Source organism: Sabethes cyaneus, chromosome 2, assembly GCF_943734655.1.
Source record: "Sabethes cyaneus chromosome 2, idSabCyanKW18_F2, whole genome shotgun sequence".
NCBI classification, from domain to species: Eukaryota; Metazoa; Arthropoda; class Insecta; order Diptera; family Culicidae; genus Sabethes; species Sabethes cyaneus.
The window spans coordinates 131,811,228-131,826,728 of NC_071354.1; the positions used below are offsets into that span (position 1 = coordinate 131,811,228).

At 38.7% G+C, this 15,501-nt stretch overlaps 1 protein-coding gene across 1 annotated transcript; it reads left to right on the forward strand.

The window, feature by feature from the left end:
* Window positions 1-2,159: 2,159 nt before the first annotated feature.
* LOC128736974 (myeloid differentiation primary response protein MyD88) lies at window positions 2,160-3,909 on the forward strand. Its single transcript, XM_053831497.1, has 4 exons — window positions 2,160-2,633; window positions 2,692-2,927; window positions 2,989-3,329; window positions 3,386-3,909. Exons 1-4 carry the CDS (start codon window positions 2,264-2,266, stop codon window positions 3,798-3,800), a joined length of 1,362 nt encoding a protein of 453 aa, XP_053687472.1. The 5' UTR covers window positions 2,160-2,263; the 3' UTR covers window positions 3,801-3,909.
* The last annotated feature ends 11,592 nt before the right edge of the window (window positions 3,910-15,501 follow it).

The window sequence follows — 15,501 nt, forward strand, 5'->3', positions numbered from 1 at the left end:
GGATGTGACAAAAAACATGTAAACAAACCACCAAGTGGTGTAATTTGACGGCAAAATGACGTCATCGCAAAATGATCTATAGTTTTGCCTAGAAATTTACCTAGACACAGACAGGTCTAGTCTCCTATAAACATAATACCTAGACACGCGGATACTAAAGCTAACGAGTTGGCATCAGTGTACAATAACTGCTAGCACTTGCTGCAGAGCAAAATGCTGTAGCATTGTGATTTGTGACTTGCTTGTTTACAACATGATCCGCTTCTGTTTTGTTTACATCAATTTTGCACAATAGAGCGATGTATCTTTCAACTTAACCAGTGTGAAATGCATTGCAAAGCTTTATACCACCCCATCGACATCTCTATATCGAGCTGCAGTGAACGGCAGCGACAGCATGTCCTGGGCTCAAAATTTGACAGCGGGCCCAAATCAGACTGCTGGCAGTTGAGTGAAACGCAGTGCTGATATGCTATCTCATTTTCGCACACACGAGATGTTAGCGGCGAAAACAAGGTGGCCTGCCGATGGGGTGCTTTATACACACTGTTTCCGAGTATAATTTTCAAGGTGCGTGACAACAGTTTAAGTAGATTTGATAACTATTTCAGTACTTGTTAATCAAACATTTAACCAAACAGTGTGTGTCGTGTGTTCGATTGGCTTTGGCTCCCTTTTGACAATTCTCGCTGCTCGATTGGCTCCCAAGATGGCTGCTTCCGCGTATCTCTCCAAGCAGCTGGCAGGCAGCCATCTTTTCGATGCCAACATGTTAGCGTCAGCGTAAACGAGAAATCATATATTCGCCACTCTTCACACAAGTTAGCTCTTCAGGTGTCAGTGGGGCCCACGACTCCTGAGCCCGCCTGATGTTAGCTCTCGTCAACGCAAAGCAAATGAGATAAAGGTGCCAGTTAGCTGTATCTCTCACATCTCTCACCTCTGAGTATTGCTGATTGCAAGAAAGATTTTCCAATCAATAAGTGCGCGATCGCTCATAAAAGTGCTATATTGGCTTATTGCGGAGTTTCCACCTACTTAGAGTCCCACGTGAAAATTATTAGCGTGGTTATTTTCTGCGTTTGCCACAAATGTTTGCAATTTAGCAATTTGAACCATCAGTTTTTCGTTATTGCCTCCTCACTGCACCCCTCCTTCCCAGACGAGCATATTTTCAATGTATTTAGTAAGTACAGCATAATTAAAAAACAAATTTGCGTAGGACTCGTAAAATTGCTGTAAGGTGCAATAAATCGTTTTGGTCTCTTCGGCGCACTTATTGCTTGTAATGTAACGAAAAAGTGCGCCGAAGATACCGAAATGATTTAATACAGCATTGCACTTTTATGATCGATTTCGCACTTTGGATGGTACAATTTTCCGTGCAATTAGCAATATTTCTACGCTGAAACAAAAACCATGGTATCTCCTCAATTTTGCAGAAAACGCATGCTTTTTGTAAGTACCATGAAAAAGCTATTCAAATTTACCCTGATTCTTGTACAAGTAATATGTTCTCAGATAATTTTACCACCTTTCATGGTCATGTTAGTAATTTTGACTACGGTTCTGTTATTTTAGTTATGTATCGGGGTGGCGCCGAAAGTAACGCATAGTAAATTTGGCCAGAACACTGCTTAAGCTAAACAGAAATCTTTTCTGCAAAAATTCACTGGTGAGTCCTCTTAATGGATCATTGTAGGTAGCTTTTGCTCATGCTTACCGATAGATGGACACTAAAGCTCCACGTGGTATATTTAGAGTAAACTTTAAGGCTGATTCAGATTACACGTCATAATTTCTTGAAGTTCCGTTGTTGTTGACGGTTGATAACGGTTAATCTGAACCGGTCTTTTTAGGTGGACCAATCAGATTGTAAGGCAGTTTGACAGACGTTCGTCGAGTGTGTTTGACAGAACATGTCTATGCTGGAGCCATCTATGAAATTTTTTAGCTTTTCCAATGATCCATTAACAATTACCATGATTCTTGTTTCAGTGTAGTTTTGCCTTATTACCGACCTTGTTACCGACTGTATATCGTTTTTACCTCATCTATATTCTGCCGTCACCAACATAAAAAATTTTTGATCGCCGCAGATCATGTTTATTATTTACCTGCGTGAATATATAGAATAATTTACGTGTGATAAGATAAATTGAAAGCTTTGTATCTATCTATATTACGCACTAAAGTGACATCATCGTTGGCTCTATTCTACGAGTTTTAATTTGTTGAAATCTAGTAATCAATTTTACTGAATATGGTGTATCCTGCGGTTCAGAATTGTGCGGACAACGCGGATCCTTACAATGTAGATTTAGGCGAAGTTCCACTGAGTGCCTTACGACAGCCAAGTTATCAATTGCTCTCCGCGTTATTGAATCGCAAGAAAATTTTCAAATCAGAAGAAGGTTATTGGCGTGATTGGCGAGGTATGTTTCAAGTAATTGGCTTTGAAAATCATTACATATCTGAACTGGAGAATAACAGCAATCCTACGAAACGGGTGTTGCATCTGTGGGAAGAGATTTCTGAAAGCCTTAAATATTCGGCCAACCTAAAGGAATTGCAGAATGTGCTTGGTGTCATTGATCGCTGGGATGTTGTGGACAGTAGCAACAAATATATTGGTGAGAGACCGGTTTTTGTATTTAATAACTTTATAGGTTTCAATTGGTATTTTTTTAGTCGATGATGCAGTGAGGTTTATTACTGAGCAACAGAAAAAAACAAACAAAATTCTTGAAGGCAAAATCAATCAGGAAAATATAATAAATAATTGTTTGGGACTGGATGAAGATATTATTACAGTTGACGACACGCGCGGCAAAAAGCAAATTTATGATGCATTCGTTTTGTTTGCAGATGCAGATGTTGAATTTGCTACTAAAATGGTTGAGCGACTAGAAGAGCGACGGTTAAAGGTATGTTATGTTAACATTTAAATAGTTGTATTTAATACATAATATGCATATGTTTTGACAGGTATGCGTAAAAGATCGTGATCTTCTAGCTGGCATAAGTTTTGAACATGAAGCGATTATTCGACTTATATCTGAGCGCTGTCGTCGATTAGTAATTGTGATTTCCAAAGAGTTTCTTAGCAGTCCGCTTAACGAGTTTTTTGTTACTTTCGCACAAGCATTGCAGATTGAACAAAAGAAACGTAAAATTATTCCGTGTGTTTATAAGCGCATGGTACTGCCGCCCAATTTGCAATTTTATTTTATCTTAGACTACGAGCGTTCTAATAAATTATACAATTTTTGGGATAAACTTGAAGGCGCAATTAAGACAAAACAAGAGTCTTCGCCGACTGAGTTTCGGTACGATTTTGTTTTTATTCATGAAAATATTGTATTTAATTACTGTTTCATTACAGAGAAGCCACAAAATCCGTGGAACTGGCTATTTTACCGTCTGCATCTAGAGATAACATCCAGGAGCCAAAGCCATCCTTAGATACTGAATCAATACCAGAAAGACAGAAAAAAGAGGTTGCACCCACTATATCACCGCGTGCATTAGATTCTCGAGAATCTGCAAAAAGGTTTTACTCTAGTTGGGATATAGCTAAAAGTAGTAGCAACACACTAAAAACTTCCAGTTCGTTAGAACTTGCAACTAAAACAGAAGCGGTGCTACCAAAGGAGAAGAAAAAGCGGAAATGGTATAGTAAATTTGGATTGACATCGTCTGAAAGTCGCACAACAATGGATGAAGGATTAAATGATAGTCAAAGAAAAAATAAAACCAAGTGGTACAAATCCAGTAAGAAAATTGCAACTGCTCTGTGATATTAACAAACTGTGTGATTCAATGACAGAAAATAATGAGTGACTAACCCGATAAAAGGTTCTACATTAGAACTAGTTATTCATTGTAATAAAGAATAAAGCAATAAGATACCACGTTATGCATTGTATATCAAATAGTCTTTTTTTTTTGTAGGGTGTTGAGTTGGAGCCGCCTGGCAGCTTGATTTTCAAGGCTCAACCCAAAAACACTAAATTGTAACTTCTATCTTGCAGCGGCAACTCCAGACGGACTAGCTAGCCTATGTTGGCCGGTTGAACACTGGTTGGCCATTACTGTCTTTAGATAGGTTTCGAAAATAAAATAAATTTACTGTGGTGCGATGTCTCTCCCTTCTTGCTTGAGAGTCAGGGAACACATATGAGCTTTAAATTAGTGATGCTAATTTTAAAATAATTTCCAGCATTTTAGTATTTTTAAACTTCTTTAAAAATTCTAGCGTTGTTGGAACTCGTGCATATATTACTGCTAGTTTCTCGCTGAAGTACTTTACCTTCATTTACCTTTAGCCTTGTAGGGTTTACCTGGTACTCCTGTGCCTTCTCTCCCCACCTAAATTTGTCGTTGTTCTTTAGTTTCTCTTTTGATATAGGTCGTTTCATACTGTGTCGTTCCTCCCTGGATGGATATGGGATATATGTAATGGGAGAAAGAAAAAATATAAGTGAGATGTTATAAACTTAGTTTAACACCCCTATTCTGTATTTCAAACGAATCTTTATTTCGTTCGACTTGTTTCGAACGAGTTGTTTTGCCCATTTGATTTTGCTGGCGGAAATTCGGTTAGAAAAAAATTTTGTTCGAAATACTAATCCGTTCGAAATACAGAATAACGTTGAAATAGTATTCGCAGTATTGCGTCATTCCGCAGTGCCCTGGAACATACGTTCAAATTAATCATTCCCAAAATAGCAGGACAATCGATTTTTCCCTGCAATGTAACAGCAGCAAACAAAGCTCTTGCGACGTTCCTACGCACCTGAAGTGTCTCCTAATGGATCAATTGGCATCGACTCTCGTCACTTGGCAATCAGCACAGATCTCGCCAAGGTAGATGACGGAGCGCAATACGTAAGAAGTGGCGTTGAATCGACTCAATTCTGGCCAGCCCGTTTTGATGATACGGATGCCACAATGGAACCGTAGTCGAGAGTCGAACGGATGAGTGAGCAGTATAACAGACGCCTTGAGACAATACACGTTGGTGAAGCCTTTAGCGATACGGAAGACGAATCCTAGAGTTCTGGATGCTTTGTCCACAATGTAGGAAATTTGTCGTCTAAACGATAACTGACTGTTCAAGATAACGCCGAAATCCTTCACCTGGTCGACACGTTGGATTTCAGTACAATTGAGCTTGTAGGAAAATTACAGGTTGACAGATTCGGGCGAAAGAAACAATGGAGCATTTTTCAGGTTCCACGAGCATGCATTTGAAGTTATACCGGTTATACCAATCCATAAATGTGTCAAGCTCTCGTTGAAGACAAATTATATCGACCTTGGAGTGAATTCTCAAGTAAATCTTCAGAACGTCGGTGTCGGATAAACCAGTGCCTTTAAGAACGTGGTTGACATAATTGAAGTACAGCAGGAAGATTAACGGTCCCAAATGACTGCCTTGTGGGAGTCACAATCAGTTTACTACCTGCGAGGTAAGAACTAAAGTAAAACAAAACACACTCCCGCCGATGTTTTTTCCTGTAAGGCTTCGTACACAAATTACGTAACCTTGAAGGGGAGGGAGGGGGGTCCAGTTTGCGTTACTTTTTGTTACATAGTGGGGAGGGGGAGACCGAAGAATAGTTACGTAACACAAAGGACGTGTTGATGGTGTGAAACAGTGAATTGATTGAAACTGGTAGAGATTCAAATTCAAAATTCTGGTTTGTAACTGGTGAAGACGATCCTAGTACATTTTCAAATCTTGTGTATCCAGGACAAAATTGGACTTCCGAAAAAACGGCAAACGATTTTTCTTCCGTACCGTACATTAAACCTAATGTCGGAAGTAGTGCACGTCTCATTTGCTATAGCGCACTACTTCCGACACTAATACATGGTACGGAAGAAAAATCGTTTGCCGTTTTTCCGGAAGTCCAATTTATTACTGGCGACACAATGTTATGGTTGAAAACCAATTGACCTCAACATGGATCAGTGCCTGGTTGTTGTTTTTAACATGATTTTGTTCAATTTATTAAAATAAAAACTTATACGATTTATGTGAATTTTTTCAGTGTCAAGGGGGGAGGGGGTTTGGCCAACGTTACGTAATTTAATGGGGGGGGGGGGGGGGGGTTATACCAAGCGTTACTTATCGTTACATAGGGGAGGGAGGGGGTAAAAAATCCGGATTTTTTGAGTTACGTAATTTGTGTACCACGCCTAAGGACTCATCAATGCCAGTATCCTTGATCCTTTGTGATATCGCCCCGGTGTTTGCAGTATAACCCGTACTGCATTTATTTTTGCTATAATCGCTATTGAGTGCTTATTGAATTTTATGCGTGCTTGTGTGTAATTGGATATCCTTTCCACAGAGAACAGACTACCAGGTAATTGACAAAAAGTGTGTAAAAGTTTTTTATGTGATCTACGAGTAATCCTTCAATAGAGCACCCCTTGAGCAGTAAGTGGCAAACTAAATCTTGATGTCGCTGCCATCGCTGCTATGTAACTCCAGCACAAAGAAATATTGATAAAGGTACATGGATATTTTTTTATGCGTTTGGCAAACTATTTCTGGAGGGCGCTACCGACAGATTTTACACACAAAAAATCGATTACTTCCTTCGAGCCTGTTAATCTGTTCTCTGTGTCCTTTCTTCAATGCTTTCTCTACTTTACTCACCTCGTACATGACAGTTTCTCTTTATTTTACTTATTTAATTTACTTTATTGTCCAGTAGCGAGAGATATGAATCTTTTTAAAATTTGCCACTTCCGAGTTTCTATCACTTTAGGTACATTATTCTTATTATTTATCTATTCAACTAACAACAGAACAATTATCTTCCTTGGTCAATTTAAAGTTCCAAAAATTGATGCAGCCTCTCTTGTACATTGCTTCCGACGATAAGCGCTTCAAATCGGACGGTAACGAGTTAGGGTTGCCAAGTGGCCGGTTTTTGGCCGGCCCGACCGGTTTTTCACTTGCAAAGCCGGTGGCCGGTCAATTCTGTAAAAAGGCCGGTTTTCCGACACATGAAGCTGGATTTGTACTATTTGTCTAATTTGTAAATTTTCTGATAAATTTATTAGCAATCCTGAGCAGTGAATTATTGAAGATAGCCAGTTTTGCAGTGACAATACTTTGCTTCTGGCGGTAATATACATTAAATTGTCCACTTGCGCCAGAAGCAAGTAGTTGTTACTCTGATTCCTATACCATTCGCTATCTCCACAACTGACTGTTCATCCCATTTACACGGAAAACTGTCAACCGACTTCCGGTGACTACCCAAATACAATGTCATTAACGCACATTACACATTCCAGGCTAATCCTCTAAAAATAATGCTGCCACAACCTCCCCCCCCATTTCATTGAAGGCAGGACCGACCGGCCGGTTTTTGTAATTTTGAGACTTGGCAACCCTATAACGAGTTCCAATTTACCACACCTCGAACGAACAGTGAACCAGCGTAACATGCAGTGTTGTTCGATGGTATCACAAGGTTTTGCAGTTGGCGTCCACGAGTTTGGATAATTCTCTGATGAAGAATACTGAGAGACTGTGTTTTAGCAAGTTCTTCAAGAACTTGCATGATCTATAATAAGCGTAAAAGTGTTGCAACGGACATCCAATGAGGTTCTGCTGCAGGTGACTCACGTGATTATAGCGGTTCAGCCCGTACACGTATCTCACACAGCAGTTTAGTGCGACACGTAACCGGTCGAAAGAGCTTGCGCTGGTGCGGATGTGGAGTACATCACCAAACAGGAAATGCGGTAGGATCAGGGATTTAAATAGCTTGAGATTGACAGCAGTTGATGCAGAGGAAGTGCAACAGTTGTCTAACGTTATAATTATATATATATATATATATATATATATATATATATATATATATATATATATATATATATATATATATATATATATATATATATATATATATATATATATATATATATATATATATATATATATATATATATATATATATATATATATATATATATATATATATATATATATATATATATATATATATATATATATATATATTTTTATAATATGAATCGAAAACATGGTGTTTATACTAGAAAAACTCGAAAAAATTTGAAGCCAATTTGTCCCACTGGAAAAATGGACGCATATTTGTCTCGCTGCATATACCTTTTCATATAAAATGGTTTCAAGTTGTATACAAAATTTAGTGAAGTTTTTCAACATTATCTCAAAGAGGGATGAATACGCGTGCAGGGCGCTATATCTCTGCACATTAGTGTTGATAGGAGGAAATGCTTATCAACTTAGGGACTAGATTGGTACACTTCATTGTGCCTGATTTTTAATTTCAGCTATAATAAATTTAAATTTGTCACGAGGTTTTCAAGCCACCGTAAATCTCGCATGTGTATAATATTTCTCGATATAAATTTTCAAACTTTGGTTCATTATGTAGTACCATTACCATTATATTTCATTTAGAAAACAGTTGTATTTTTTATCTTAATTTTCTTAATTACTGGCTTTACACGAAAATTTCCGAATATCCAGGTTAGTCTCAAACAACTGGTACTTACATACTGAGAATCTTTTCGTATGGTAATTTAGCATTGTTTGCTTTCGTGTCTCGCTCGTTACATTTTTCCGACAGCGGTTGTTTTAGGACGCCATTTTGAATTCATTTGAGCACACTTAGCAATGGTGCGTTCACCAACCGGAACTTTTATTGAAATCTTATAAACGTGTAATTTAATCGTAGAATCGGTTACTTAGGAACATCGCACGTTATTTCTATCATATGAATATCAAATATTAAAAGCTTGATAGCTTTTATACAGCTCCCTAATAAAGTAATCAGAGTTTTTAAGCAAGTTCTATGATCGAAGAATGCCAAAAGGTATCTCGCGCAGTCAATGTTTTCGATTTAATTGCCAAAATAAACCCGTTTGGCTCGGGACAGCTTTCGCGCATAGCAACAAATGTCTATCGGTATTTAATAACTGACCGCGCGCGATTTCGAACGAATCGAATATGTTGATAGCACATAACTTTCGGTGCGGTAAACTGATGATTTCTCATAGTTTTTTCCTATATCGGTATGTCGGATCTCCACAACCTGTTTCGCAATGGCCACGTAACCAAAAACGTCCTCAAATCGTACGCAAGCTCGAATGACAGTGATCGCACCACCTGTCTCGGTGGATCCAGATCAATTCCTTTCTACTAACAACAACTCCTTCCTGTGATACTTGTGGATGATGCAGAGGATTCCTCGGTCTCTAGTAGCAGCAAGTGTCGGACTAACATTCCTTTCCCTCCCAAATTGACCTGCATGGGCGTGGCCAGCTTTGCTATTGATCATCACAAAGAATTAGATCACCAGAAAATGCACACTGAGAATGATCTGCTACTCCCAAGCATCGTTCTGAAGGTCTTTTGTGCAATCTCAGCTGATCTAGATCAATCGCGGGCAACTCACGGGCGGTTAAACTATGCTATGCTATGCTATTATCACAAAGAGGGATGAATAATTATATGAAAACTAAGTAATTTTAGGAAAATCAGTCTTTCAACTTTGCGTGCGATTTTCTCATTTTCGTGTTTTGTAACATGGGACAAATATGCTTCCGGCGGCAGAAAACCTTTTCGTTTCTGTTGGTTATGAAGAGATTAAACTGCGAGTATCCTCTATCATAGAAATATGTTGGTTCTTCTCTGTAGCTTGACAAGCGAATGGTTCGAATCTCAGTAGAATCAGGCCATTTGATGTCAAAGTGACTTTAGCATGGGTTTATTCTCAGGCCCCTCATTACCCTTCCTACATGCTGAAATCTATATTATTCGGAGGATACATATTGACAGTGCAAAAATGAGACCCTTATAGTTTAATGCACTGATAGCAGACCTGGCTGCGCCAGGGATTGGCTACACTCTTAAATGATTCTACCTGTAAATAGGTCGGATTTAGTTAAAGCTAGGTTGAAATTACTCAAAATGCCCTTAAAGTGTACAAACTCAAACTTTGGGTAAAAATTTCAACCAATTTTGGCTACTTGCTACCGATAATTGAATTATTCTCTATGACAAATAACGCAATTTTAAGTTCCTACTACCAATTTTTTGGTTGAAAAACTACTCAAAATCTGAGTTTGTACACTTTAAGGACATTTTGAGTAGTTTCAACCTAACTTTAACTAAATCCGACCAATTTACAGGTAGAATCATTTAAGAGTGTACATTTGGGGACAGCACTGTCATGTGGAGCAAGGTGGATAAAGTAGGTAAGCATTGGAAGAAGCGTAAACCCCAATACACACAAGCACGCATGAAAAAATTTATAACAGCTCATCGCTCACTCAATAGCGATAGTAGCAAAAACTAGAGTGACTATATACAGAGTGGCGACAAGTCATCCCAAATGTATGCAATGCGGTGTTCCCAAGGGTTTTCTTTCTCTTTCCTGCATACGAGTTGGATACATCGTCTGCTCGATTGGAATGACACTGACAGATAATTATCATTCCAATTTTGACATTGTTGCCACTCTGTATATAGTCACTCTAGCAAAAACGATATGCGGTGCAGGCTACAGCACACACCCGGGCGATATTACAATGGATCTACAGCTTGGTCGCAGTAATAAGTCCACACAAGAAAAAAAAAAACAAAAAAAAAGGCTCCATTATCTTGCAGCTACAAAGCCCATTACTCTCACTCCCGCCTGCGTCTTTTCAACTTCTATTTATTTTGTTGAACGCCGCAGATAAAACAGCATAGATGATATTAATTAAATTTGGTTTGAGCATGATCCGCTAAGCCTTCTGCAATATTGTGAGTTTCATTGAAAATTATCCACCGCGCAACTCAAAAATGAAATGCTCTTTCATAGTTGCCGCGTCGATTTTGATATTATTGGAAAAAATTATCAGAAATCATAAAGTTTTAGTTACTTTTGACGACCCAGTTAGGTGAACAACATGCCTGTTTACAGCATTCTGGCAACAATTCTAGCGCGGTGTTTGATTCAAGCGCGGTGTTTCCTTTAGACCGCGTTTAACTTTGGGCAAAGCACCCAATATATGATGTGAGACACAGAAGATACGTACACACTTAATCGGTTCGGTAAAATTTTACCGAAATCTAAACAGCAGAACGTTCGGTAAATTTTTTTATTGCACCAAACATTATTAATGATCTGTAAACGTCGATTGGCACCATCGAAATTTTTACCGAACGTTCAGCTGTTTAGATTTCGGTAAAATATTACCGAATTCGGTGCTTTTTGTTAAGTGTGTAGTGGTTGATCTACCTGCAATGAATCCGTGTTGATTATCACGATTATCACTTAGATATTGTTTGCAGTGTGACAGCATCTCGATTACAAACTCGATTAACTGGCACACAATGATGAGATTCCTCGGTAGTTATTGATATCTTTTCAGTCCCCTTTTTAATGAACTGCTTTTTACCCAAGAAATAATTTGAAGTCATAAATAAACATGTCCATTGAACAAGTGCATAGCAGTGCAAGCATTGGTAGCTGAACAACACATGTGTTGAAAAACTTACTGGTTAAAAGTTCCATCTATCAAAACTAGCGCTTTTTTCCGCAATCTGTGTATTTTTTAATAAATCATCGAATAAAAGTTTAATAAAAAATTTTTAACAAAACTCTTGTGGTTAGTTAACACTCTCTTATTAGTTAGTTGAAGATAAGCCGCCTCTTCTAAATTAGAAGCTGTTTAGCAATAATTCATTGTTGAATAACAAGCTCGAATGACGTCCCAGGGGACAAACCAGTAGCACTTAAAAGAGTAAAGAGTAAGAGTAAAAGGTGTGGAATAACTGCTGTGTTGTAGCATCCGGTCCTGAATAAGCGAAATTGCTGAAGTACATAAAGTTGTATAAAAGTCATATCTAACATTTTTCTAGCTTCTTTCTGATCAACTTCTGTAACTGACTTTTAAGAGAGTATTCGAAGTGTGGAATATGTGGACTATGAAGTGTGGAATAAGAGTCAAACAAAAGATGTGCAGATGCATCAGCAGTGCAGGTGTGAAATACCGGTTGCTTAAAGGCAACCAAGGAAACCAATTGGAATAAGAGTGAAATGAACGTTACGCAAACATATCAGCAGTATTATTGACAGCAAGTATGGAATAAAGTGAACTGAACGTTGCGCAAGCGAATTAGCGCCATTACAGAGAGCAAGTATGGAATAAAAGTTGATTGAACGTTGCGCAAGCGAGTCCGTAGCATTACAGAGAGCAAGTGTGGAATAAGAGTAGAATAAGAGTGAAATGAATTTAGCGCAAACGTATCAGCAGCATTACACTCAACCCCCGCTAATATGAAAAACAGCTCGTTCAGATTGGGCGAGTTCATTTTTAATCTGAATATTTGGTAACTCTATTCATTTTCACACACGCGCAAGACGCGCACCCTATGAACTTGTTGTTTTGATTTGACGAAAACAAACGTTTCGAAAACATCTCAAACATGCGCGAATTCTAAAGGTTCGGTTTGTATAATACGAAATTGGCTCGGCAGTTTCGACTAAAATGGTCTATTTTGAGTGCTGGAGAGAGATAAGTTGCATATGAGCTATATTGCCAAAGCTCCTGAGCAAGATGAAACGCATTAAGATTTTTTGCTTTTTTTTAATTTGCCGGTACACTTTAACGTCAATTGTGTGTGACGCTTGATCGGTTTTTAATGTGAACGCATTCATACCACCGGGGTACAGATTAAAAATGTTCAGATTAAAGAAGGTCATACCAATGGGGGTACACGGTATTAAGAGCAAGTGTAGAATGAGAGTAGATTAAAAGTGGAATGAACGTTGCGCAAACATATCAGCAGTATTACAGAGAGCAAGTGTGGAATAAGAATGGAACAAAAATAGAACGAACGTTGTGCAAGCGAATCAGCAGCATTACAGAGAACAAGTGTGGAAAAAAAGTTTAATGAATGTTGCGCAAACGAATTAGCAGCAATGCTGAGAGCAGGTAAAAAGGAGAGTGGAATAAAAGTGGAATGACCTTTGGGCAAACATATCAGCTGACATCAAACTGAGAGCAAGTGTGGAATAAAGATGGATTGAACACTGCGCAAGCGAATCAGCAGTATTACTGAGAGCAAGTGTGGAATCAAAGTGGATTGAACGTTGCGCAAATGAATCAGCAGTATTACAAAGAACAAGTGAGGAAAAAGAGTTGAATGAACGTTGCGCAAACGAACTAGTAACAGTGTTGAGAGCAAGTGTGAAATTAGAGTGAAATACCGTCCGTGAATCGAACTTTTACCCCGCTAGGCGCTTGACGGGGTTAGATTAAATTGCGGAAAAGCGAAATATATTTTGTAAATTATTTTCACCGTATTTTCAAAACAGATAGGTGACTGATGTAAAACGCTGCTATAAATTTTCAACAGGCAATATCCTCCTGTTGATATCGTATTTGCCGTATAACGAAAAATTACATCAAAACCGCCCTAAAAGAACATTTGCACATAACTCAGCAACTATGCTTCGTAAGCAACCAAAGTTTACGTTAGATTGAAGCTGTCAAAGTGGTCACCCATCCATGCCAATGTAGAAAATTTACTCGGAATCTGCACTGATAAATCATTGAATCGCACTTTTACCCGCATCGCACTTTTACCCCTCCTTACTCTATACAAACTTTATTACGGAATAAAGCTTCCTCATTATCATTATTGTTTGCCTTGCCCTACTAATACGATATCCTCTGTTTTCCTGTAACATCTACGAAAGTAGTATGGGTATGGGTACTCTGTACTTTCAAAAGTAGATGCTACACTAACATTCCTACCCACTTCTCCTGCAGTTGTTCGGACGTTGCCAGGTATACAATGAGATTATATAGCCATCTACGATCAGGGTTGCCACCAGGGTTGCCACATGCACAGATTATTCTGTGTTTAACAGATATTTGAAAGAAATCGCCTGTACAGAATCTGTATGCATAGAATACAGATTTTCGCCAAATTACACAGATTAAACAGATTTTTGAGCTTTTACATGAGAGTGAAAGAGACGGAAATAGTCAGCAAAATGACTCCCTATCTCTTTCACTCTCATTGTTTTGCATTGGACAGATTTTTGCACAGATATTTTTCCTCGCCGTACAGATTGTCAGATTTTTCCAACAAAAAACACAGAATTATATGTGGCATCCCTGGTTGCCACATATAATTCTATGTTTTTGTTGGAAAAATCTGGCCATCTGTACAGCGAGGAAAAATATCTGTGCAAAAATCTGTCCAATGCAAAGCAATGAGAGTGAAAGAGATAGGGAGTCATTTTGCTGACTATTTTCGTCTCATTCATGTAAAAGTTAAAAAATCTGTTTAATATTTGCTATTGGCGAAAATCTGTATTCTATGCATACAGATTCTGTACAGGCGATTTCTTTCAAATATCTGTTACACACAGAATAATCTGTGCATGTGGCAATCCTGTCTACGATGTGTGCAATGTCATATGGTAATGCTAAAGCTAATCTCGGAGACACTTTCGAGTCCCTTCGAGCAGACACAGTGAGGGTTGAGGCAAGGTGACGGCTTACCTTGCACGCTGCTCTACCTCTCTCTTGAGGGGGTGATACGTCGGGCGGGTATCGAAACGAGAGACATAATTTTTACCAAGAGTAGCCAACTTCTAACCAGGAACTTTGTGATGCAAAACGCTACGATCAAGAAGCTACGATAGCCGCCGTACGAAGCTAACAATGTACAAAACCATTATAGATCGGTAGTTCTTTTTGCAGTTGAAGCCGGGATGCTGCTCATTGAGGACATATGCTCCATTCACGTTCGAGCGGAAAGTGCTGCAGACTAAATTTGGCGGAGTACAAACTGAGAGCGGAGAGTGGTGCAGGTGCATGAATCACGAGCTACAGGCACTGCTTGGAGAGATTCCCATCGTATATCTGGCGAAAGTCGGTAGGCTACAGTGGTCATATGTTGTAAGGATGCTGGACGATAACGCGATGAAAATAGTTCTCTACAAACACTCCACTGATACCAGAAACAAGGGGGCTTCACGTGGCTCAACCAGGTCGAAAGTGAGTTTTTTGGACGACACCCCTTAGGCCCTTCCTAGAGAAATTTCCTACCTACATCAATGCAAATGCTGTAAAATTAAAAATATATAGCAAATCTCATCACTTATCGTTCAAAGATCTGTATTAGAATAACAAGCCCGCTGTATTGTATAGGAAGTTTGCTTTTGCTGTATTGAAAAATGTTGAGGTTTATATAAACGTGTATAATTTGCATACAAATTGTTTTTCCTGTAATTAACGTGTACGATAAATAAACGTCATTCCATTGTAAACATAACCAGAAGACGGACCTTCTTTCTGTGTCTCCGCTTTTACTTTATTTATCCTGAAATCCGGCCATCCGGTTACAACAGTTATTGGCGACGAACCGGAACAACTGACGCTGCTACGAACGAACGTTTGCTTCGAGATTCTGAG